The sequence below is a fragment of the Lissotriton helveticus genome, chromosome 4_1 (genome assembly GCF_964261635.1).
Source record: "Lissotriton helveticus chromosome 4_1, aLisHel1.1, whole genome shotgun sequence".
Classification (NCBI taxonomy): domain Eukaryota; kingdom Metazoa; phylum Chordata; class Amphibia; order Caudata; family Salamandridae; genus Lissotriton; species Lissotriton helveticus.
Genome location: NC_136063.1, coordinates 2,071,203,895 through 2,071,230,523, shown reverse-complemented (window position 1 = coordinate 2,071,230,523; position 26,629 = coordinate 2,071,203,895). Strand labels below are relative to the sequence as shown.

General features: G+C 48.3%; 1 protein-coding gene across 3 annotated transcripts in view; it reads right to left on the bottom strand.

The window, feature by feature from the left end:
* The window catches only part of STAG2 (STAG2 cohesin complex component), a 1,493,174-nt gene that overhangs the window by 234,226 nt on the left and 1,232,319 nt on the right, over nt 1-26,629 (bottom strand). For all 3 annotated transcript variants that reach the window (XM_078688751.1, XM_078688750.1, XM_078688752.1), the window contains one exon: nt 424-552. In XM_078688751.1, coding sequence (XP_078544877.1) covers nt 424-552 — 129 coding nt within the window. The remainder of the gene's footprint in view (nt 1-423; nt 553-26,629) is intronic.

Sequence of the window (26,629 nt, the reverse complement as noted above, 5' to 3'; positions counted from 1 at the left end):
TGTGCAATATTCAATGAAGGAATACCAGAGCAAAATTAGAGTGGGGGTGGGAGTGCACAGTATTTAAGTCCTTAGACAATAGTATGAATTATTACTTCATACTCCTAAATTTAGTACTTATCTTGGAATCAGTGAGATCCCCCACACAAGCATTTTGTCCTCAAAATAAAATGTTTACAGTACAATTGTTTTGAACTCTTTGTAGGTTAGAGTTGAATGTCGGCGAGTTCACTAGGAAATGTTTATTAGTTTAAATGTTTTACTCTACATTACAATATACCTAGTGGTATATCATGAGACATCCTCACTATGTGACAACAGTTAAAATCTAGAAAATGCACCATACGCAACTTCAGATATAAATGTTATCAAGATTCATTTTAACAAGCTACATCTTTACATGTGTGTACAGAAAGTACTTACACTGTTCTTTTGTCTTGTCTCAGAAGTTTGGAAGAAAATTCACTGAGAATATCAAGAAATGCAAGATTCAAAGGAGGCTGCACCTCACCCTGGGGGCTAGGTTCTTTGAACGCAAACTCTATGCCATCCCTGGAGAAAAAAATATGGATGTCTGTTAAATGCAGGATTGAATAGGACACGTTAGCACAATGACAAGCTTTTCAACCTTGAAAGACAAATACCAAATTGAATATGCTACTTACCAGTATGCATCTGTTCTTGGCATGTAGGGCTGCTGACATTCATATCTATAGCATAGATCGGCGCCTAGTGTTGGGTCCGGATGATTGCACATTGTTGTCCTGGAAGAGTCTTCGAAGTATCACGAGATAGGTGGCTCCTCCCCTGGACTACAGTGCGCATGGGCATCGACTCCCCCCCCAGATTGTTTTTAGCCATTGTGGCGAAGATGGAGTGTAACAGTGTGAGCGATGGCCATGCTAAGAGTAAGTGTAAATTCTGCAGCCGCTACAGGCGCCGGGGAGGAGGGTGGGCGATATGAATGTCAGCAGCCCTACATGTTTGACAACATGAGTTTGTTCACGATCTAGAGGGACCATTTATCAGCTGCACTTACTGCCACCCAGTCCTACTCAAACTCCCTATCCAACCCTACAAACCCTCAGCCCTCAAACTTGCTTCTCTGAACGGTCGTTCTCTCCCTAAACATGCGACGCTTATTAACCATCTTATAGAAGACCATGAGATCGACGTTCTATTTTTGACGGAAACGTGGCTTTCCCCACACTCGGCATCAGACATGGTTCTAGCTACCCCTCCGGGCTTCCTCATTCAGTCCCTACCTCGCCCTTTAGGCAGAGGTGGTGGGGTCGCCATTATTCACCGGGACTATCTCCCCTGCAAATACAACGACGCGCAGGTTCCAGACTCTGAAAGCCTACAGTTCACAATTAAGTTAGACCCGACTAACTCTCTCACAGGCATCCTACTGTACCGCCCCCCGGTCACCCTGGTTCTTTTTCTAGCGCTCTCCTGGACACGGTAGCAACACAGGCCCACTCCATCACCAACTTCATGATACTAGGAGACCTGAACATTCATTTCGATGACCCTTTAGATACTGGGGCAGCCGACTTGATCACCGATCTAGCGGCTCTCGACCTCCACCTCCTAAACTCCGGAGCTACACACAACAAAGGTCACTTGCTGGACCCGGTGTTTACAAGCACCCCCACCATGCAATTCAACGAGTCCCTCCCCCTCCCCTGGACGGACCACTTTTTAGTCTCTTTCCAACTATTAGGACCTTTCAGGAAATCTGAAAAACCTCCCACTTACACCAGGGACAGGGCCTGGTCCAAGCTCCCCACCGAAGACTGGGCCAGGACCCTAGAGTCAACTACCCCTGCCCATGCAGAAGACCCGGCTATCGCCGATAGTAAATTCAGAGAATGGATTACTACCTCCCTGGATTCAGTACTCCCATTTAGAACCCGGGAGGACAAAAACGGGAAACCAGGTTCCGCCCCGTGGTATACCCCGGAACTTCGAGTACTACGCAAAAAATGCAAGAAAGCCGAACGGCTATGGAGGAAAGACTGGCAGCACGCCAGCAAGGAAGCCTACCAGAACTCAGTTAGATTTTACAAAGCCTCCATTAAGCGCTATAAAGCCTCCCACTACGACACTCGGATAAGAGAATCTACCAACTTAGCTAGGGAATCCTTCCTAATCGTAAAAGAGCTACTGAAAGTACCAACCACTCCTTCCTCCAACGCCCCCCCTGTTGACCGAAGCAACGAATTAGCCACCTATTTTAATGACAAAATTGCCCGAATCTTAACATCCCTCCCCCCCCCTGTCCCTCTAGTCACACGGACAATGAATCACCCTCCAGCCAAGCAGGAAGCAGCATGCGCCCCCAACTAGCTACATTTAGGGCAGTAACCTGCAACGAGGTAGATGCAACCTTGGCCAAAATGAAAAGCGGATCACCTCTGGATCCAGCACCAATTAGATTCCTCAAAACCGTAGCCCCTGTCATAGTTCCCACGATCACAGAGCTTATTAACAGCTCGCTTGCCCAAGGATCTGTCCCCGATAGCTGGAAGAGCGCAGTCGCGAAAGCACTCCTTAAAAAAACCCAGCTAGACCCAGCAGACATGGCAAACTACCGGCCAATTTCACTCCTCCCTGGCATCAGCAAGGTAGCCGAGAAATTGGTCAACGGACAATTGTCTCAGTTTCTCGAGGCAAATAACATCTTACGGCAATCCCAAACTGGGTTTCGCCCGGGTCATGGCACTGATACCGCCCTTCTGGCCGTTATCGAGGAGGCAAGGCGCATTTTGGATTCAGGAGGGTCAGTGGCAGTGATCCTCCTGGATCTTAGTGCAGCCTTCGACACAGTCAACCATCGTGTCCTCCTCCAACGGCTGGCGGCAGCAGGGCTCACCGGGATGGCGCTCAGGTGGATAGAGTCCTTCCTTGCCGGGCGCACGTTCCAGGTGTGGGACAGCAATCACCGCTCGTCCACCCTCCCCCTCACGAGCGGGGTCCCCCAGGGATCATCTCTAAGCCCTACGCTTTTTAATGCTTATATGGCCCTCCTTGAAGACGTGGTGACACCCTTCGGCAACAAAATTGTGAGTTACGCGGATGACACACAGCTGGTCGTCTCCCTATCCCAACTAGACGACCACCCAGACAATTTGGCAAATTGCCTTACGAAAACCTATGGCTGGATGTGTGAATCTTCACTCAAATTAAACGGGTCGAAGACCGAAGTGATGCTCATGGGAAAGCAATGGGTGACCATCCCCCCATCAGCCTGGCCAGACGTGTTCGGGGGAATTCCCACCCCGAAAAAAGAAATTAAGACCCTAGGAGTCTGGCTAGAACCCGAGCTATCAATGAAAACACAAGCGGCCAAAACTGCAGGAACCTGCTTTGGGCTTATGCGCACCACCCGCAAGATTCTTCCCCTACTCCCGCCCACCTCCAGAAAACTCCTAGTCCAAGGGCTAATACTGTCACGGCTGGACTACAGTAACATGGTTTACCTGGGTGCCCCTGAGGCCACCTTGGCTAAAATACAACGAACACAGAACGCTGCAGCCCGACTACTCATGAACCTTCCCTCCAGAGTGTCAGCTAAACCTGCCATCAAAGCCCTGCACTGGCTCCCGGTGCGTCAAAGGGTGGAATTCAAAGCCATGTGCACGGCCTACAAACTGATTAATGGAGCTGGCCCTCCGATTCTCAGCGACCTGGTAACTCCTTATATAGCTCCCAGATCCCTGCGGTCCGAGAATGAACATCTAGCCAACATCCCCAAATTCAAAAAGACACGCACTGGAGGCCGACGCTTCTCTGTGAAAGCTTCCACCGGATGGAACTCACTCCCCCGTACCCTCAGACTGGAACCCAGCTATCTTATTTTTAGAAAAAAATTGAAAACACTTCTATTTCCGAAATAACGTCCCCCCCTTTTTCTTCTTTTCTTCTTTTTTTTTCCTCCATCTCATCTGGATATCAAAATCATTACAGCGCGGGGATGCCTTCGGGTCACCAGGCGCTCTACAAGTCGTTAAAATAAATAAATAAAATAATGCCAAGAATAGATGCATACTGGTAAGTAGCATATTCAGTTCGAGGCATGTGGGCTGCTGAATTCATATCTATAGCATAGAATACATAGCAGTCCCTCCATTAGCGGCGGCCGCCTGTGCCAGCTGCAGACGTTTGAAAAAGTGTCTTTAGAACAGCCTGCCCTACAGCTGCTTGGAGTGCACATCTACACAGTAGTGTTTCGTAAATGTGTGTGGGGTAGACCATGTGGCTGCTCTACAAATGTCTTCTAAAGGGATATTTCCAAGGAAAGCCATGGAGGCCCCCAACTTACGGGTGGAGTGGGCTCTGGGGGGGATCGTTAAAGTGCGCTTAGCCTTCTGATAGCAAATCTGAATACACTTAACGATCCACCTGGCTATACCCGCCTTGGAAATGGGGATGCCCTTGAGTTGGGCAGAAAAGGCAACAAAGAGTTGTTTCGTCTTCCTAAAATCTTTGGTCCTATTAATGTAGTACATCAAAGCTCGTTTGACGTCAAGAGTGTGGAGCATTCTTTCAGCCACTGTCTCTGGATTTTGGAAGAACACAGGCAGTTCAAAAGTCTGATTGACATGGAACTGTGAAACGACCTTTGGAAGAAATTTAGGGTTAGTGCGCAGCACCACCCGGTTGGAGTGAATCTGTATGAATGGTTGTTGTACAGTGAGCGCCTGGAGCTCACTAACACGTCGCAGTGATGTAATGGCTATAAGGAAAGCCACTTTCCATGTTAAGAACTGAATCTCGCATGAATGTAGAGGCTCAAAAAGGTGGACCCATCAGTCGGGTGAGTACCACATTAAGATTCCATTCAGGAGCAGGTGGGGTCCTGGGAGAAATGACTCGTTTGAGCCCCTCTAGAAAAGCTTTAATGGCAGGCACTCGGAAAAGGGAGAGATGCTGTCTGTTTTGGAGATAAGGTTACAAAATAGGGGGATAGGCCCAATAGACCGGAACCAAGTAGGGCCCTTATATATAGTTTAAACAATGAAATACTTGGTATCCTTGTCACTTCTGATTATTACTCTTAAACAGACCACACTATATTCCTTTAGTGATCGGGTTATTTTTTACCCTGTTTATTTTCAAAATCTTGTCTTTTTTTTTTTTAATGTAAAGGACTTTGGCCTTCACCAAGGAACACAAAAGGTTTTTTGACATATATTCAACACATTTACATATATCACAATTACCACATATCAATACAAACGAACAATAAATTGTCATCAATAAATGAAACTGTTATGATACTTCATTATATCAACATATAAAAAAACCAATGTAGAACAATTATTCAAATCTTTTTGTTCAAATATAGGAAAGAAACGATTTTTCTTGGATTTCTACTCTTATAGAGCATAGATTCTACTCCTAAGACTTGATGCTTTATTTCATCCAGCTAGATCAATAGCTGCTAGCCTTTTTTTTTTTTAAATGTAAAGGACTTTGGCCTTCACCAAGGAACACAAAAGGTTTTTTGACATATATTCAACACATTTACATACATCACAATTACCACATATCAATACAAACAAACAATACATTTTCATCAATAAATGAAACTGTTGTGATACTTCATTATAACAACATATAAACAAACCAATGTAGAACAATTATTCAAATCTTTTTGTTCAAATATAGGAAAGAAACTATTTTTCTTGGATTTCTACTCTTATAGAGCATAGATTCTACTCCTAAAACTTGATGCTTTATTTCATCCAGCTAGATCAATAGCTGCTAGCCGACGCGTTTCGAGCCTCTCTGATGTATCTGTGGGCTCTCATCAGGGCATCTTAATCTCCCACATTGGCTTTTGTCTATGAACAAAAAATTAAGACACCTGTCACTCATATGTGCTGTCGCCTTAAACTCAATCAGCTTTTTCCTTTGGCATTTCTTCATACATACCTGCCAATATGGCGAGAAACTTTTAAATCCTCCTTTCTTTCTTATTATGGATGATGGGCGTACACACTACTCGATTTTCACGTCTGTAATCAGTAAAGTTTGTACTTAGGAGTGGGGATAATATTACAACTTCAGTTATCCCTTCTTATCATGGCTGGTGGACATACCTGAATTCTTGTTAGTGAGTCGGAATTTTTCGTTGTCCAGTTCTGTTTGAAAAACAAAAAAGGGGACCGACCCTATCAGCTTTTACCTAACTGCGAGTTATGTGATTCGAGGGGGGGTATTTTGTCCTACCTGTGGGCGTTCGTGTTTATGTTTACGCCTGCTTCATTTTCAAACTGCCACAACCTTCGTATCGGTTACAGTGAGCGCCTGGAGCTCACTAACACGTCGCAGTGACGTAATGGCTATAAGGAAAGCCACTTTCCATGTTAAGAACTGAATCTCGCATGAATGTAGAGGCTCAAAAAGGTGGACCCATCAGTCTGGTGAGTACCACATTAAGATTCCATTCAGGAGCAGGTGGGGTCCTGGGAGGAATGACTCGTTTCAGCCCCTCTAGAAAAGCTTTAATGGCAGGCACTCGATAAAGGGAGAGATGCTGCCTGTTTTGGAGATAAGCCGCTATGGCGGATAAATGTATCCGAATGGAAGCATATGCCAGATTGCATTTGTAAAGATGCAACAGATAACAGATGATGTTGTGCGTGGACGCGTCAAGTGGGTCAATGTCGTGGTCCACGCAATAAAGGACAAACCGCTTCCATTTTGCTGCGTAGCATGCTCTGGTGGTGGGCTTTCTTGCCTCCCGTATGATATCCATGCAGTCAGGAGGTAAGTTGAGGTAGCCAAACTCTAAGACCTCAGGAGCCAGATCGCCAGGTTGAGCTGTTGCGGATCTGGGTGCTGAATGTCGCCATGGCTCTGCGTCAAAAGTCTGGGTGTGAGGTGCAGCCTTTGATGCGGTACCACGGAAAGCTCTAGAAACGTGGTGTACCATGGTTGGCGGGCCCACGTTGGAGCAACCAGGATGAGCGTCATCGAGTGTTGCTTTAGCTTTCGTGCCACCAGCGGTATTACAGGTGCTGGGGGAAAAGCGTACGCAAATTTGCCTGACCAGTTCATCCATATCGCATTGCCCTGCAACTGTGGGTGCGGGAACCTGGCGGCAAAGCTTTGGCATTTGGCGTTTTCCCTTGTGGCGAACAGGTCTATCTCTGGATGACCCCACTGCTGGAAGTACGGGTGGAGCACTGCTGGATGTATTTCCCACTCGTGCATTTGGTGGCTGTACCTGCTGAGCAGGTACGCCATCTGATTGTCCTTGCCCGGGAGGTGTTCCGCCATGAGGACGATGTTCCTTTGAATGGCCCACTTCCACATGCTCTGAGCCAGATGAGACAACTGTGGAGAGTGTGTACCTCCCTGCTTTTGAAAGTAGTACATGGCTGTCATGTTGTCCGTACGGATCAACACGACTTTGTTGCACAGATGTATCTTGAATGCCTTCATTGCCATGAAGATTGCCATCAGCTCTGGGTGGTTGATGTGCATCGTCTTTTGCTGTGTCGTCCATAGTCCCTGCACTGTGTAGTGGAGTACATGAGCTCCCCAACCCTGGAGAGAAGCGTCCGTTGTTAGGATGATCTGTGGAACAGGCTCTTGGAACGGTCGGCCTTTGCAAAGGTTGCGTGGATTCCACCAATGCAGAGAGTTGTATGCCCGACCGGTCACCAACACTAGGTCTTTCAACTGTCCGTGAACCTGATTCCACTGACGTGCCAAGCACTCCTGAAGCGGACGCATATGTAGTCTCGCGTGCGGGACTATGAAGATGCAGGAGGCCATCATGCCTATCAACTGCAGGAAGACTCGTGCCTGAAGCGAGTGTAGCGGTCTGAATTTCTGGATCAGCAATTGAATGCGGTTGATCCTCAGTGAATTTGGCTGTGCTGTGGCTGCCAGAGTGTTTATTGTCGCACCTAGATACTGCCGCACATGGGCAGGCTGAAGGTGTGACTTTGGATAATTCAGTGAGAATCCCAGATCGTGAAGAAGGTGAATGGTGTGGGACATGTTGGCAGCGCACTGCTGGGCCGACTTAGCTTGGACAAGCCAGTCGTCCAGGTAAGGGTAGACGTGAACGTTTTGTCTCCGGAGGTGCGCAGCCACTGTCGCCAGGCATTTTGTGAACACCCTGGGCGCTGTGGTCACTCCGAAAGGGAGGACTTTGAATTGGTAATGCTGATTCTGAATGGTGAATCTGAGGTATTTTCTGTGTGACGGATGTAGTGGAATGTGAAAATATGCGTCTTTTAGATCTAATGTTGCGAGGAAATCCCCTTGATTGAGCAACGGAAGAACCTGCTGCAACGTGAGCATATGAAAGTGTTCTGAGAGAATGTACTGGTTTAGGGGCTTGAGGTCTAGTATGGGTCGCAGGGACCCGTCTTTCTTTGGGATCAAGAAGTACAGGGAGTACACTCCCGAGCCTCTTTGATCCACTGGAACGAGCTCGATTGCCCCTTTTTGCAGCATGACGAGCACCTCCTGCTGCAATAAGTGCAAATGCTCTGTTGACATAGGACGGTGCTTTGGGGGGATGTTGGGTGGAGTGGATGTTAACTCCAGACAATAACCGTACCGGATAAGTTTTCTGACCCACCTGTCTGTGGTGATGGATTTCCAGACTGGCAGGAACTGTTGGAGTCTCCCCCTAACAGGTGTTGTATGTTGGGGGGGCAGTGACAAGGCGTCACTGTTTGTTGGCGGCGGAGGATCGGGAGTTGATGTTTCCACGACCTCTGCCCTTGGCGCTGTTGCCGCGATATCCGCCTCTACTCTGCTTGTAAGAGGTTTGTGCACCACTTTTAGTGTACTGTGTTTGCTGGGACATCTGGCCTCTGGAAACACCTCTATTGCTTGAGCGATGAAAAGTACTACCCCTGAACTGCTGGGACTGGAGAGCCCCCATAGACTTCGCAGTCTCGGTGTCTTTTTTGATTTTTTCCAGGGTGGTGTCCACCTCAGGTCCAAATAAGTGATCAGGGTTTACAGGCTGATTGAGGATGGCGGTCTGTATCTCCGGTTTGAATCCGGAGATTCTGAGCCAGGCCTGACGCCGCAACATTACACTGGTGTTAATGGCCCTGGCCGCGGTGTCCGCTGCGTCCAGTGCACACTTAATAGAAGCATTTGAGATGAGTTTCCCTTCTTGAATGAGCATCTCTGCTGCCTCCTTATACTCATCTGGCAAGTGTTGTAACAGGGTTTCAAGTGTATCATAGTGTGCCCTGTCATATCTGGCCAAGAGCGCCTGTGTGTTAAAAATACGCCAGATATTGGCCGCTTGAGCCGCCACCCTCTTCCCTGATGCCTCTAGCACCTTAGATTCCTTGTCAGGGGGAGGAGCATCACCAGTAGTCTGTGAATTTGCCCTCTTCCGGGCATTAGAAACAACCAGGGAGTCCAACGGCAACTGGCCCTTGATGTAGATAGGGTCGCCAGGTGCCGGCTTGTACTTTTTTTCAATTCTGGGGTTTATAACCCTGGCACGTGTGGGTTCTTTAAAAATGTCTGCAGCATGTTTCAAGACACCCTTCAGCATTGGCAGAGTCTTGACAGTCTTTTCAGAGGTGGAAAAGGTATCAAACAGAAAGTCCACTTCAATAGGGTCAGCATGCAGCTGGACGTCGTGATTTTTAGCTGCCCTCTGAATTAGTGCATTAAATGCCGCAGAATCCTCAGTAGGGGAGGTTTTGACAGTATATATTTGAGTGTCCAGGGCAGTGTGCGGATCCCCCGGGTCCCCAGCATCTGCCCATGTGTCTTGGTGATCCTCCGGATCAGTGTCAGCAGGGTAGTTGTACTCCTCAGCGTCCCCTTCCCCAGCCTCCACATCTGAGTAAGTGGGCGAGATTGGAGCAGTGTCCTGAGCACGTGGAGTAATCAGTTCAACAAGAACTGGGGAATCCGCAGAAGCCGTTTTCCTCTTCAAAGGAATTGTGTAGGACTCCATAGGCTGTGCCGGTGTGATCTTTCGCTTGTAGATGGAAAGTTTACCGGTGTCGGCGTCGATAAATTGTTCCGACTGCTCCTCCAGTAGGGGTTGTCGATGCTTTGTGCCTACAACTGCAGGGGTAGGCTTCGGCCCTGTGGACACCTTCATGGACGCATCGACGACCGTCCTGGGCGCAAACGCCTTCAGCGCCACTTTCGGCGGCAGCGTGAACTGGATTGGCGCCGTCGACTTTTGCGGCTTGGCCGCGGGCTTCGGGGTGGAAGTATCCTTCGGTTCGACCACGGAAGCCTTGTCTTTGATGCGTTGCAACGAGTCCGACACCTGCTTTGTGAAGGATGCGGACGGTTTCGTCGACCCGACAGGTGTTCTCGATCCACCACCATGTGCAGACTCGAGGGCGACAGTGCATCTGGCCTTTTCGGGCCGACGTGCAGGATCTACAGCTTTCGGAGCTCCGAGTCCTCTGTCTGTGTTGACGGCCTTCGGCGCCGATGGTTTCGGGTCGGCGGCCTTGACAAGCGGTTTCGATGGCCCAGTCTTCGGTTCGACGCCCTTGAGCGACTTCACCGGTTCGACAACCTTCTTAGGCTTCGACTGCACCGACAGGTCTGAAGACGTGGAGCCGACCAAGGCGACAGGCGCTTTCTGTTTCGACGGCGCCTCTACCACTTTGTTTTGTCGAGACCGAAGCTTTCACTTTCGGTTTCGATTTGACCAATGGCGGCTCCGTAGAAGTGTCCGTAGCCGGGCCCGGAGGCGAGACCGTGGATCCAGGTGCAAGATCTTGGGTAAGGCCATGTGGCGATCCCTCGACCTGAGCCTTAGTTATTGTTAGAACGGGGCATAGCTCTTCACCTGAGCTATCTTCCGTGGCCCCATTGGCCTCATTGTCGTCTCCTACCTCGTCGACGACGTCTTCTGTGTCGAGCATTTCGACGTCTGCGTTGTAGTTGGAGTCGATCTCTGCCGCTGGAGTTGAAATCGACTCTCGATCTTCCTGCTCGTCTGCTTCTTCCCCCTCGAAAATGTTCACCGGGTCAGGGGCCGTCTGCTGGGCCTCCTGGCGCGCCATGTGCCGAAGTCGAATCGTCTTCTTGGAGCGAAAAGGAGAGCAAGCCATACAGTTGGCTTCATCGTGATCCGGCGACAGGCACTTGTTGCACACCGGGTGGACATCGATGTGGGGATACTTCGAGTTGCACACGGGGCATCTTTTGAACGGGCTCCGTTCCATGATGTGTGGTCGAATAAGTCTGGCTGCGTTGACTGGGCCTCGAGCACCGAAGAGCCACGCGACTCCTCTGGATGTCCGACGCGGGAACTGAGCCGGAACAGAGCTGGGCACCGAACGCAAGACAAAACCGACGCTATAGGAAAGGCCTTTGGGCTGAAAAGAAAGTTTCTATCGATTCCGAACTTGAGTGATCAAATATGCATCCGAACCCAATGGCGGAAAAAAACTATCTGGGGATGGAGTCGATGCCCATGCGCACTGTAGTCCAGGGGAGGAGCCACCTATCTCGTGATACTTCGAAGACTCTTCCAGGACAACAATATGCAATCATCCGGACCCAACACTAGGCGGTGATCTATGCTATAGATATGAATTCAGCAGCCCACATGCCTCGAACACTTACCCATTAGAAATGGTTTCCCATTATAATCCTAGCTCTACATCATGCCTACCTTACTTTTAATCATCAAATAAGACACAATACAAGTGAAGCAAGATGGTGCTGTAGGGCACAGCAAAATACAACTAGCTGGTCAAAGCCCCAATGGTCCCATTCCAGTTGTAGGGGGGTAAAAGGGGGTGCAGAATATACTAGAGCGGCAGGTGACGTGTGGTGTCCTCTTGGGCTGGGAGCCAAGATTAGAGAAGCATATATGGGGGGGGGGGGGTTCTGATGGGACAGCAAGGGGGTTGAGAAGCTTTGGGATGGGGATCTCTGCATTCACAAGGAAAGGTGATGCAGTACTGTGAGAAGTTGGCCTGATATATGATGCTCACTAGTTCTAGTGATCACCTTGTATCAGTCCAAACAACCCTTATGGTGATTGGTTGCAAGTCAACCTTATAGACCAGCTAGCCTAATGGTAGCATGGACAAAGCAGTCTTAGGCTAAACTCTTTTGGCATGTGAAGCCAGCTGTTTTACCACAAATATAACCCCTTGAATACCAGATGAAAGGACACCACACAGGTTGTTATGAAAATAAACAGTATATTTATTAATAACACCTCTGAACTCTTTATGAGGTCAGAGGGCTAAGCACATGACAATCTCTTAAGAAAAATACGACAAGTTGCACAAAATTACAATGGTGCCTTAGAGGCACGACAAACCATATACTAAGTAAGTGGAATGTGAGAGTCGATAAAAGGAATGGAGCTGTCTAGAGGCTGGAGGTTCGCTAGGACTACGCTATCTTCACCTTAGGTAAGTAATAGGAGGCCCACGGGACGCGTGTGCAGAGTGTGAACTCACACGCGAGATGCGTAACAACGTCTATGGACAGTGCAGTTCAAGTTAAAGGTGAGTACGGACAATCCTGACTAGTTAGGACTAAAACGACTGCGGAACTGGACACTAGGACAGTTAAACTACCATTGAGCACCGAAATGCTCTTGTTACCTCACCCACAGGCTGCGGGTGCATAGGTGCCAAAGTGTGTCGGGTTCTCGCGTTGAAGTCAATGGAGCCTGAAAGAAAAGATGCTGCAGGCGACCAGGAGGAAGATGTCCGGTGCGATCCAAGGGTGGATCGGTGAAGAAGAAGACCTGAAAGCAGAGGGGACAATGTTCACAGTCACTAGCCAGTGACTGGAGTGGAACCAGGAAGGAACCAGATGTCGTCGTTGCGATCAGGTGAAGAGTGGACGCTTGACTCTGCAGCCACGTGGACCAGGAGGTGTCTTCGACGACCGGGATGGAGGCACGAGCTGTCCCATGCAGGCTCTCGCTGTCGGCGGTGTTGGATCCGGAATCGGCGTCAACAGGCCTTGGCAAAGGCAACCCACGCGGTGAGTGGAGAAAGCGTCTGGTGCGGACTAGGAGAGTCCGGGGTGCCCCTCTTTTGGAAGGGAGCAAGGGCCAGTCTGGAGCAACCAGACCAGCAGCAAAGATTCAAAGGTTCGTCGTCTAGAAGGCCACTAGCCAGCCGGCAAGTGACCAGACAACGCGTCGAGCAGCAAACAAGCAGAAGGGCCCCACGCAGATCTCGTGGATGCTGGAGGGCTGATCTTCGGTGCAGGGGCTGCTCGGGGCTGGGGCTTCTCAGTCCCCAAAGCACTTGGTCGAGTTTACCTCGGGAGTCGTGCTGGAAGCGAAGTGCAGTTTCTTCCAAGATGGCCGGTCCCACGTGTCTCGTCGCACCCACGGGTCTCAGCTGTGCTGCAGATGTGAGTTGAGGTCGGAGAGGTCTGGGAATCCGGGTCTCATCGGGCTCTGAAGTCTGGATCCTCGAGGAAGACGACAAAGTGAAGCCGCTGGACGCTTGATGGTGCCTGCAGATGCAGGGTGGACACTCCTTGCCCACAAGGGAGATTTCTTCAGTCTTCTGGGGAGCAGAACGTCGAAGTCCAGAGTTTCTTCTTGTAGAGTAGTTCAGGATTAATCTAATTTGGAATGGGACCAGCTCCTACCTTTCCTGCTAAAGGGGGCTGCACTACTGACTAGGTCCCTCCCCTGGGTGGGACCAGGAAGGGGGGTGGTTACACCCCCTATCCTTTGTCCGGTTTCCCGCCAGAGCTGGGGCTGGAGTGCCCCAGCAACTGGTTTGAACCGGTGTATGCACAGGGCACCTTGTGTGCCCCAGGCATGTCTCATTCCTTTCAAGCCTATCCTACCCAATACACAAAACCCTGTCTGGGGTGGTGCTAGCACCTCCCAAGGCAGGAAACCCTTTGTCCAAGCCGCCCTCGCTGGAAGGACTCCCAGCAGCAGGAGGTCAGACTTGTGTCTGTGGTGGCAGCATCCATTTTGTGATGCCAAGGCTCGAGTTAACTTTAACCGGGGTTCACAGTTACATACATGTCGTGTCCCTCTAGAAGGGTGGAATGCTACCCCCGTCGCCAGAATTGGCGAGGGGGTAGTATTCCAATTCGTATGACACCTTACTCGACATGTTTTGATAATGTTATACCAGAGTTAGCATTTAACCGCGAGGTTGATAATGCACTTAAGAGTATATGGTATAGCGTTATCATGGAACAGCTATTAGGACTTGGTTCCGCAAGCTGCAGACGGGCTCAGCTCATGCCAGAGCACCATCTCACATAATTCCAAGCACTCTGCCTTCAGGATTGTTAAGGCCTGCCATAGGAGTGACTGATAGGAGGATATGTGTCCATTTTAGGGTTAGATATAGGTATACTATATCTACAGCAAAGGGTGATTACACCACCTTGCCCCAGCTGTCGTGCAGCCAGTTGTGTCCGTTTTAGATGGCCAGCCAGGGGTGGCATAATACATGCTTCAGCCCCTGGTAGGCCCTGGGTACACCTATGCCCTGGATACCTAAGGTACACTGTACAGGGACTGATAAGGTGGCCCAGTACCAATTGGTAATGTACCTAAGGTACATGGAGTCCATTTTAACAGAGAGAGCAGAAAGCCTGGGGTCCTGAATAGCAGGATCCCAGGCCAACTAAGTCAAAAACCAGCAAAACACTAGGCAAAAAGTTGGGGGTAACCATAGTCAGATATCCACCTTCCTACAAGTACCGTGTCACTAGAGGGTTGTGTCTCTTACAGAAGGGGGAGAAGAAGCAGAGTCACTGATAGTTATTTGAGAATGGGGTCCACACCTTTTGCTAGATCTCCAAGTTTGTCAGAGAGCTTATAGCTGAGCTTCTCATGAGAGGTAGTGAAACATCTCTCAGCAATTCTGTGTGTGTGGGGAGAGCAAGTAAGAGAGAATTCAAAGTTTGGCCGTGGTTAGTGCTGTGAAGAGAAAGCAGAGTTTGTGGAGTCATTGGACATATGTCAACCGTTCCATGTAGAATTACCACTCGTCGAGGTATTGTGGAGGAGAGGGGAAAGGTTCTGTGTAGGGTTCTTCCACTATGGTCCACAGACCCTGCAGTTGCTCAGGATGTGTTCTGTGTCACAGTTAGGGCGATCTCATCCCCAGAACCACAACAGTAATTTTGTGGGTGTCCAGTACGAATCCTGAACTGTCCTAAAAAGGGAGAATTTCATCCTAGGTTCCCTCACCACTTGGTCCACGTTTTCCAGAACCTTTGCCGAGTCACTTCCCACATAGTCCATTTGTGGTCTCTCCTTCCACACAGTTCACAGTAGTCTTGTCTTAGGTTGGGAGTACCTGTGCTGTATCAAAATACTGCAAAGACCAGACATTACCCCTCTGAAACTACGCCAAAGGCAGAGAGAAGAAAAAATTGGGGAGGGCGTCATCACCCATGGGGGTGCACCCAATTTGCTGAAGAGACCGTTGTGGAGTTGTAAGTATCTCCATATCTAGTTTAAGGGGCTTCAAAGGGTTGAAGTAAATTGTGATCAATGACCAGAGAGGTGTACTCGATACCTGCTTGTTGCCATATAGGCCAACTGGGTAAGGCTTCCTCTATGCATATGCCAGCATTCTGCCAGAGGGGGGCCTCACTGTGTAAGTAGGGGTCAGTCAAGAGAAGCATGTGGGCCGATCTCCATGACAGGACCAGTGAGGTATAGCACCTGGGCCAGATTCCAGTCCCACCCTCGGAATGTGGCAGTGGTGTACAGTTCTATCAGGATGCGGTTTAGACTGAGGAGGAATTTCATTTTAGTTCCCACTAGAGCATAGATCCAGCCCATTCATAAAACCTTATCAAGCATCCTAAGACAGACAAAGGAATATCAAACTTCAGAGTCCGTCCATGTCTTGAGTACTGTGCAGGGGAGCGTTTCTTACTGTGAATGATCTTGCCAACCCAGTTGTGTTAAAGTTTGTCTATCTCGAGGTTGGTAAGGTGGCATTGTCTGCCTATTTGTAAATCAAGAAAGAGTGATCCTTTATGTTTGATGTAGTGGGTGAGGCTGTGGACGTTCCATGATAGGACAGTCAAGGGATTTGATGTCATGACAGTCTGTAGATAAAGCGTGTGGGACGAGGGAAACTGAGTGGGGGGGGGGGGCATGGATGTGGGAACTAACCCATGGGCCTCTCTCACGTTATGGTGAAAGGGCAAAAATAACTTTGATTGGAGGACCACAAACCTAACCCCTTGAAAGCCGGCATCCGTCAGGTTTCTGAAGAGAGGGAAGATGGGCCAGTGCCCTCAGTAGGAGGCGGATTGGATAGCAATAACTTCTGAAAAGTAGTGAGACTCTCCTGTGCAGTGGGGTGGTATAAGGGGGTACCTTTGTGATGCCTCCGGAAGATTGAGTCGCAGGGACTGTAGTAGAATCTCTGGTCAGGGTAAACTCAGACCATAGGTAGGGGGCATGGAGGACCGAGGAGGGAGCATACATGTCCTGACAGAAAACAAGACTGGCAAACATCAAAACCTTAGAAGCCCCAAAAGCAACGTGTAACAGCATTGATTAACATATATAAAACAAAAGAACAGGTGCAAGCATAGATGCAAAGGCAGACAGGGATATAAGCAGGAGGTACTCATCCATCAGGCGTAGCGGGGCAGTAATCACCAGCAGTCTGGTCTGTAGCCACAATGGTCACAGCGGCCAGCGCATAATAGTCTCAGATGGGGGGTCTAGGGCCAGAAGGCAATCGCCCATGGCAATGTCTCAGCAGTAGAGCGGGGAAGGATCGTGCAATCTCAATGATATGCACGGTCTGTCCAGGATGAGGGATACAATAGTCTACTTAAATCCAGCAGTGGTCGCCAAAATGTGTGGATCTCCAGTGAGGAGGTATAACTCTGGCCTTTAGGAAGCACCCCCATGCATCTCCCTGGGGGCAGTGTCGCCGTAGTAATCTGGGGGGAGAGACCCAAGTGGAGGGCCCACATGGATGGCTGTGGCTTCACGGAGGTCATTAGTCAAAGGCCAACAGGAAGTGGGGGGTGGGGAGGACGTGGAGTCCCACCCCCTCTTCATCACCTTAATGGGGGGGGGGGGGAATCGCTTAGTTGAGGGAATGCAGGTATGCGGCAGCCGCTTGAGTAGGCCTATGAGGTTATCTGGACAGGGGTCCCCCGCCTTACTTATGGGTGCAGAGAGAAATCCGCAATCAGCCGCAGTGAGAGGACGCAGGCCACACCCAAGATCCCTGCCGCTCCTGGTGTGAGCCAATGCAGGTCAGGTGAGCTCGGAAGTCTCCTCTTGGGTGGCAGGCAAAGACTACTGAAGTGCTCCAGCGACTGCTTTTGTCTCTGTTGGGTAGGATAGGCCCCACCGATGTGCTGAGTGCAGGCAGGTGGAGTCACATCAGCCATCCACAGACTTCCCTCCAGCTCCAGATGGAGCCAAAAAGATATGTAGGTGTGCCACAGGGAGTCGGAGCCTCATAGTTGCCAAGCCGGAAAGTGATCTGCATCGGGGCATGCTGCGCTGTCATCCATCTTTACCGGCAGCCATGCTCTGCCCCCCTCTAGGACCATTTCTCAGGCACACAATGCTGAGACAATATTTGAAACATACCCATCTAAAGGATAGTTACTTTTTATAAACTTTTTTAAAACAGAAGCAAAGTTAAATAAGGAACTGTACTCCTTGATTGCCTTTAAATGGGTCAGTAAGCAGGATCTTGGATCAGCAGACTTACGGGAAATCTGAAAGTGTGCCTACAAGACAGCAGAACGCACCAATGTCCTATTGTGCAGTGGGTAAGGAAGTTAATTTTGAGAGGCCAGTTGTAGCAGAACTTGCCGCCTATCTTACGTAAAGTGTTTTTAATGTGTCCACTCTCTACCCTAAATTCCACATATTGAAGCCTTGCAGGAAAATATCTACCAATGATTTGTTAGTAAGTCACACAAATAAGTTCTCACCAGCTACCAAAAAATGTCGGTTCAGAAAGTGATGTAGTTCCATAAAGGCACTTAAAGCTCCGGTGATCTTAGTTTTGCCCAATTACCATGTCTTACAGAGGTCATGTAGAAGAGACAGCAAAGTAGTAGTAAACAAGAAAAAAATAATAATAATGCACACTTAGAAGTGAGGTGAGAAGTCAAGAACACATATGCAGACAGGATGTAGCCTTACGGCTAGAGCGGTCAACCTCGAAGCTGGGGAACCAGGTTCGAGTCTCTGTATCGACATCAACATCCTGTGATTCTAGGCAGATCATTTAATCTCCCCGTGCCTAGCAAAAATGAATGTGTCCATCTGTAATGGAACTGGTGCTCATGTAAAGCGCTCTGATACCAGATATCTTCGGGTCTAGTTTGCGCTATATAAAAACTCTTAAAGATTTTTTTTAAATAAATAAAAATAAAACATTACATAAAGTAACTTGCTCTTACAGAAGGCTTACAACAACCACCTCCAAACCATCTCAAATGAAGGAGGGCTGTAGATTCTCTTCACCATTTACACTACTAAAGTCCGAAATACTGCCCTTCCATATTTGGAGTGAACTGTGTCCTGTTCATGCAATAGCAATATTTGGCAAAATAATTAAGGGTGGCTGGGTAGCTGACTGAGGAATGAAAAACAAGTTACTTAACTTTGGTAAATCTCCGATTGGTGGACACCCTAACTGCAGATTTCTTAACTAAGAAAATTCCCCATATCCCTGACTGGATCTGGAATCTCTGCGCGATGTTCCTGTGTGGCACCAGGTGGCACTGTGGGGCTCCGTGCTGGCTCTGCAATGCCCTGGACGTGATGGAGTGGAGCTGCAATAAAGTGCCACTCCTATGAGTTGACCTCAGTTATTTGCTTGACTCGTTTGAACGTGAAACATTTGTTGCCAACAGTGTGCCAATCCCTAGCCCAGGAAATCTTTTAGATATTCTGGGCATGGAGTTCGTAGGTACGATCAATATAAAAGCTTAAGACCTTTTGGGGTCCAACAGATGAAGCCTCTCCTCTTTTTTCAAGGGGAGAGATGGGGGATGTAGAAGGGGGTCATGACTTAAGCAAGAAGGTCGAAAGTCTTCATTACTAGTATGACTCGAAAAAAGTGGTGTAGGACGGTTTCCTGGACTTAAGTTCACTAATGCAACAAGCTCAAGTGATTGTAAAATGAAAAAAGTTATTAGAGTATGAAGACGCAACAAGAAGCTTGAAGGACATACACCCAAGTTATGTGTCAGTATAATGTTAAGGTCCCACTATGGCATCACAAACTACATGGGAGGGGCCATGTGCATCAAACCTGGAATAAATCACATCACAAGTGATTTGAACAAGGATGGTTGGTGTAGCAAAGGTACAAAGGCCATTAGGGCCAACAAGTAACCGTTCAACTGTTTAGCTAGCAAAGGGTCTGACTTGTGAACACCACACCAGGTTACAAATTTGCCCAAGTGTCCAGCATAAAAAGGCCGCCTGGTGGCAAGATTGACATCTGACACTCCGGTTGGAAGATCAAATGCAGTTAACTGTCACTGTTCAATCTCTGTGCACGGAGGTGTAGATTGTGCAGATTTGAATGAAGTATCCTGCCATGCTGCTGCGACATAAGATCCTCTCTAAGCAGTGGGCCTGATCATCGGACATATGCTCATGCATAGAAGTTCCGGGTACCACACTCTTCTGGCCAATCCGGAGCCACAAGGATGACTCTGGTCAGGTCATTCCTGATCTTTTTTTCTAATTTGGAAGAGAAAGTCATACAAGAGTTCCACATGAATTCCAGCCAAAATGCATCTCCCAGGGTGTGTCTTTGTGGAAACTCCAACACGCAAAACATTTGACACTGCACGCTCAATGATGGCGAACAGATCTACTCAGGATTCTCCCCATTGTGAGAAGATACCCTGACCTACCTCTGGTTGCAGACTGAACTTGTCCACTCTGGCATTCAAGGATTCTGCCAGGTGGTTTGCGATCAGGGAAACAGCCATATGCTCAAGCAACCTACAGACGCACAGGGCCTCCTGGCAAAGGACCCAGTACCCCACTCTGCCCTTCTTCTTGTAGAACCACATTACTGTGGTATAATTGTCAGTAAGAGCATGCACCTAAGTCCCTGTCACAGGCGGCAGAAAGCTTTTTAAAGCTAGATGAAAGTCCCACAATTCAAACAGATATAAAGCTGGGTTTCTGCCAAACACTGGACTCCTCTGAGCTTCATCCAGCCCGATAGTGACTCATCTGTCACCACCATCTGCCCAGGGTGGGGAAGAGACAGAGGCCTGCCACTGAAAGGATGGCCTTGGGTTGCATTCTGGGAAGCCCAGGGCTGCCTGGTGAAAATACAAGTAGAGGAATCTCCCCCAGACAGAACTGTATACTGCTGCATTCCTGTCAGGAGGGTGGGACAAGCACTGGGTGAGGGGGAGCCAAGCTCTCCTTGTGCATGTCTCCCAGGGCTCTTTCATTCAGTGACATATCACAAGGGTCACAACACATCTCAGGAAGAGGGAGATGATGCGGATAAGATAATCATTAAGGGTAGGGCCAGGGACTAACCTTTGATGCACAGATGACTTTGGCTAACATCGGATCATACTGTTTGGGGATGTCAACCCAATCATGTGATCGAGATTAGTCTTCTTCACTGAAGGGCATTTTATGTTTTCCTTTCAAACTGATTGCCTGCAGCAATGAAACCAGGTACAATATAGCGTGAAACCAGTAAAGATGAATTTTATTTTTATATATAGGCTTTATCGTTGCTTTCTTTGGCTATCTTTCCATAGTTCACCCTAATAGTGACATTCCTTCTGTTGGGAGCAGAAAAATCACTCCTGGTATTACCAAGATTTTCACTAGGTGTACATATGAAGAACAAGTTACTTACCTTCTGTAATTCCTTATCTAGTAGAGACAGGATCAGGCTGCAGATTCCTAAACTTTGAATTCTCCCCAGGTGCCAGACTTTATCCAGAAAGATTTTTCAGCAGTACCTCTGTATGTTGATAGAGTGTATTGTGCAACTCCGTTGTGACGTCGACCACCGGATGTGCCGTAGACGGAATCCATATATGCCTATCTCTGATGGGCTGACGTCTCTTCGGTGACCACATTCCACGTCAAAAACAGAGCCAGTTACAGAAACTGGCCAAGGAAACAGTGTGCCAATAAAGAGTGTTCTCTGTCAATACAGACATATCTGCAAGAAAGAGAATCCCAATATCAAGCAGGATATGAAATATAGGAATAAATCTGCTCGCAGAGCAGGGAGGATGGGACGGTAGGTAAGGAATCTGTGGCTAGATCTAGCCTCTACCAGATAATGCACTACCGAAGGCAAGTAACTTGTTCATCTAATAGAGACTTCTAGGTGCAGATTTCTTACCTTTGAATTAAATACCAAAGCAAAAAAATCCCCGGAGGATGATCTGCGAACTGACTGGATCAAAATCCCTGATTTGAAGTTGCCGGTGTCTAGCTGGAGCAAAAGACAACAGAAGTGACTGGTCGCTCTAAGACGGGAAGGAATGCTCTGCAGCTCAAGAACTGTGGTAGGAACCCAGGTAACGAAAGAAGAAGAAAAAGCATGTACCTTTACTCCTGGCAGAGGAAGTAAATTGTGTCTGAAGACAACATACAACATGGACCCAAAACAAGTGTACTTGTACAGCAGTACCGGAAACAGGGTCGGCAGAGAATAGGGGAACTCAAGTCAGAAGGCGACTCTACTGAGCAGTAGCTCCTAGCCGAAGGAAAGCATTATCTTAACCAAATTGTTTCGTAGAAACAGAAAGAAGGGAAACCAAGAACCCATGTACACCACAGAGCATGGAGCAAGATCTGGACAAGAAGTCGTCAAAGACAAAGAAAAGTTGCTTTGGTGAAAAAACTTCCATAGATGGAGGTAGCACCTCTGGAATCACCTATCACATATGGAATCACCCATGGTGATAGTCATATGGGAGGAAAAAAGAACACTGGTAGTTGTAAGAAAAAAAGGGTAAATATATATAAACACATATAAACGCACACATACAGGCATGCATATATATAAGGATTCCACCGGAGACAAGAAACGAGAGCCGACCCAAGCTTAAGGTGAATAATTTATTACTTCTTAAATTTCGCCACCAGCATAACGTTTCGGCCTATCCAGAGGCCTTGGTTACATGAATATATATACACATACGCACCCATACATATATATATACATACACATAAAGGCATGCACACACACACACACACACACACACATACTCATACATATATACACGCACACATATACGGACACATATATACAGACACATACATATACGCACACATACAAACACACCTACATATACGCACACATATACGGACACATATACGGACACGTACGCACATATATATACTGCCACGTAAGCATACATACACACACGCATATATGCATACACATATATGCATACAAGCATGCATACACGTATGCATACACACGCATGCATACATGCACACACACACACATATATGCATACACACATCTCAAACCTCTCTACTACTCTTTCCAATGCACTACCCTATTTCTCACCCTATACCTCTATCAATATATCCATTACCTCAACTCTCTCATTCATTCCATACCACTGCTATGATCCCCAAAATAGCCCTTTCTAGACTCTTCCCTACTCTACCCCTCCTTGCATCATCTCTTACCTCTTTACTACTCGATCTCCCAAACAAGCTTTTCTAAACCCTTACCTTTGACTCTTCCCCCGCCACCTCCCTTTTACTCATTCCAAGCCTCCGTTCTACTGCTATGAGCCCCAAAACATCCCTCCACTATCCTTCTCAATCCATATAACTATCATATCCACCACTCATATTACTTTCCTATTTCACTATATTAATTCACTACTAATCCATTATGGGTTCCGGAGTAGTGTGCTACTTGCCAAAAAAGCGCATCAACACAACATCAGTGGTAACAAGCGATATAGCAATGCACTCTTTTTTTCCTCTTCTATCCCTCCGCTGTCCTTCTGAATCCAAATAACTGACTAACCTATCCACCACTCAAATTACTTTCATTTTTCACTATACTAATTCAACACTAGTAGTGTGCTACTCGCCAAAAAAAACCTTTGACACCTCATCAGGGGTAGTAAGTACTATATAAATGCAATTACAATACATGCACACACATATACATACACTCATACACATACATATATATACACACACACACGTATAAATACACCTACATACATATACAAACATACATGTATATATACAAACACATACATATACACACATATATATATATATATATATATATATATATATATATATATATATATATATATATACATACACACACACCAATATACACACATGCATATACACACACATATGAACACACACACATACATACACACACATACATACATACACATATATATGCACGCACACACATATATACACACATATACATATATATATATATATATATATATATATATATACATATATATATATATATACACATAAACACATACATACACATATACATACACATACACACATTAATACATATATATACACACACATATATATGCACAAGTTACTACTTATGTAACAATATATCTGTAAGAGACATTAGTTAGTGATAGATTCCTTACCTTAGAATATCCCGAAGCATCAGACTGGATCCGGAAAGTTTTGCTAAACAGTACCCCTGCGCATCAGTAGGTGGAGTCCTTCGGCCCCGCGTCAGTCACTGGCGTCGTAAGCACCGAGATGACGTCACAGAGAGTACTTAGGCGCCACCCATGCGGGCTGACGTCAGTTCTGTACACAACTTTCCGCGCCAGGAACGCAGTGCCATGCAAGATACTGACTATTGGTACATAAAACTAGGGCCCTAAAAGGGATGACCTTAACCCTAGTAATCAGTTCGCAGAACAGAGGATGGGTGGGGTGGTAAGGAATCTATCACTAACTAATGACTCTTACAAATATATCGTTACACAAGTAGTAACTTGTGCATCTGAAAGAGACACGTTAGTGATAGAATCCTTACTTCAGAATAGATACCCCAGCAACACCAACCCTGGTGGTGGGTCTGCGAACAAGATTACACCAAAAAGTCACGGAGCACAGAATGGCCAAAGAAGCCGTCCCTCTGGACTGGACTGTCAAGGCAGTCATGCTTGGTAAACGTTTGCAGCGAGGCCCACGTAGCTGCCTGACAAATGTCCTGCAAGGGAACGTCGCGTCCCAAGGCAGTAGTGGCTGCCGTTGCCCTGGAGGAATGGGCATGCAGCCCCACAGGAGGCTCCTTCAGGAGCCAAGGAGTAACATGCTTTGATGCACAGAACGACCCACTGGGAGATGGTCCGTTTGTGCACGACCCAACCTTTTTTGGCGCCCACGTATCCAACAAAGAGCTGGTCATCAACACGGAACTGCTGTGTAAATGCGAGCACCCGTTTTGGGTCCCTTGAGGGATGCGGAGGTGGAAAGAAGGTGGGCAAAGTGAGGGTCTGCCGGATGTGGAAGGGCGTAACAACCTTTGGCAAGCATGAAGGGAAGATCCTTAAAACCACCTTGTCCGGATGAACAGAAAGGAAAGGAGGTTAGGAATAAAGAGCCTGGAGCTCACCTAGTCTTCGGGCAGAGGTGATAGCAACCAGGAAAGCAGTCTTTAAGGTGAGAAGACGTAAAGGACAGTTGTGAAGCGGATCAAAGGGAGCGCACATCAAATAAGTCAACACAAGATTCAAGTCTCACTGATGCATTATAAACAGATCCGGAGGGAACGTGTGTAATGCCTTTCAGGAAACGGTTAACAACAGGGGGACTTAAAAAGAGGAGGCTGATCAGGAAGCCGTAGAAAGGCAGAGATGGCAGAAAGATAACCTTTGATAGTGCCCAGAGCAGAGCCCTGCTGGGCCAAGGAAAGAAGGAACAGAAGGACTTCCGAAAGAGGGGCATAAAGGGGATCCACAGCCTTCGCTCTGCACCATGCCACACATTTGTTCCACCTGCAGGCGTATACCGTTTTAGTGGAGGGACACCTGGCTGCCAAAATGACATCACAGACTTCTGGAGGAAGATCGAAAGCTGTCAACTGTCGCCACTCAATCTCCATGCATGGAGGTGGAGGCTGGACAGGTTCGGGTGAACATCTGCATCACACTTCCTCGGACAGAGGGAAGGAATGCCTTCAGTGCAAGACGGTTCGCCCGCAGCTCCTAAAGGTTGATATGGAGCCGGGACTCCGTCAGAGACCAGAAGCCTCTGATCTCCGCCTCTCCCAAGTAGCCGCCCCATCGCAGGAGGGAGGCAATCGTCACCACTGTGTGCTCCGGTTGGGGAAGGGAGAGGGATCTGCCATGGACCCAATCGCGATTTGTGAGCCACCACTGCAATTGATGTGCAGTGCCCTCCGAGATCTGGACATGATTGGACAGGTTGCCCTGATGCTGCGTCCACCGGAACTTCAGGTCCCACTGCAGAGCCCGCATATGTCATCTGGCATGTGTTACCAGCAGGATGCAGGAGGCCATCAGGCCCAGGAGCCGCAGGGTCATCCTGACAAACCCCGGAAAGCGGCTGAAAGATCGGAATCATTGCCTGAATATCCCGTACTCGCTGCTCGGGAGGATAAACCCGAAACGGTGTTGAAACCAGAACCGCTCCGATGAAGGAGAGCTTCCGGGAGGGACTCAGGTGCGACTTCGGCACGTTGATGGAGAACCCCAGCAGGTGCAGGTCGTCGGCGGTAGTCTGAAGGGGGAGTACGACTGATTGGGGCGAGCCCACCTTCAACAACCAGTCATCGAGGTAGGGAAAGACTGACACCCCTGACCTGCGCAGATGAGCTGCGACCACCGCCATCAACTTCGTAAACACCAGAGGGGTGCTGGTAAGGCCGAAGGGGAGCAAGGCAAACTGAAAATGCTCCTGGCCTACCATGAACCGCAGGTAACGCCAGTGAGCCGGCAGGACGGGGATGTGAAAATAAGTGTCCTGAAAGTCCAACACTACCATCCAGTCTCCAGGGTCTAGGGCAGCCAGGACCTGAGCCAGAGTCAGCATCTTGAACTTCTCCTTCCGGAGGAAGGGATTGACGTCCCGGAGGTCCAAGATGGGGCGCAGGCCCCCCTTGTCCTTCTTGGGGACCAGAAATTACTGGGAATAACAACCACTCCCTACTTCCGGCCCAGGAACGCACTCAATGGCCCCTGTGTCTTCCTGTTGGAGGAGGACCAAAATTATCCCCGGACAGGCGGTGGCATAGCTGGAGGGGAGGACTGAAAGGGAAGGGAATAACCCTTGCAGATTATCTGCAGCACCCACTTGTCTGACGTAATGACGTGCCAGTGGGGGAGGTGGTGGCGGATCCTGTCACCCACCGGCGTGGGGTGCTCCACAAAGCTCGGACTAGAAGGTTTGGAGGTAGGAGCAGCCGGGGTGGAGGTGGACTGACTCGCACGCTGACTCACCGCCCCGCCCCTGGAGGGGCCATCCCACGGTGGACTCGGACACTGGAGCGCTGGGGGACCTCACTTTGGACCGATGGGCCACTCAAACTCGGGCCGTAGGCGACGAGTGCAGTGGTAGTTCCAGGCGTCGGGTTTCTTTGTCCTCAGCAGGCTCAGAGTCTGTTTTCGGAGTTTCTTTTGAACAGGGCTA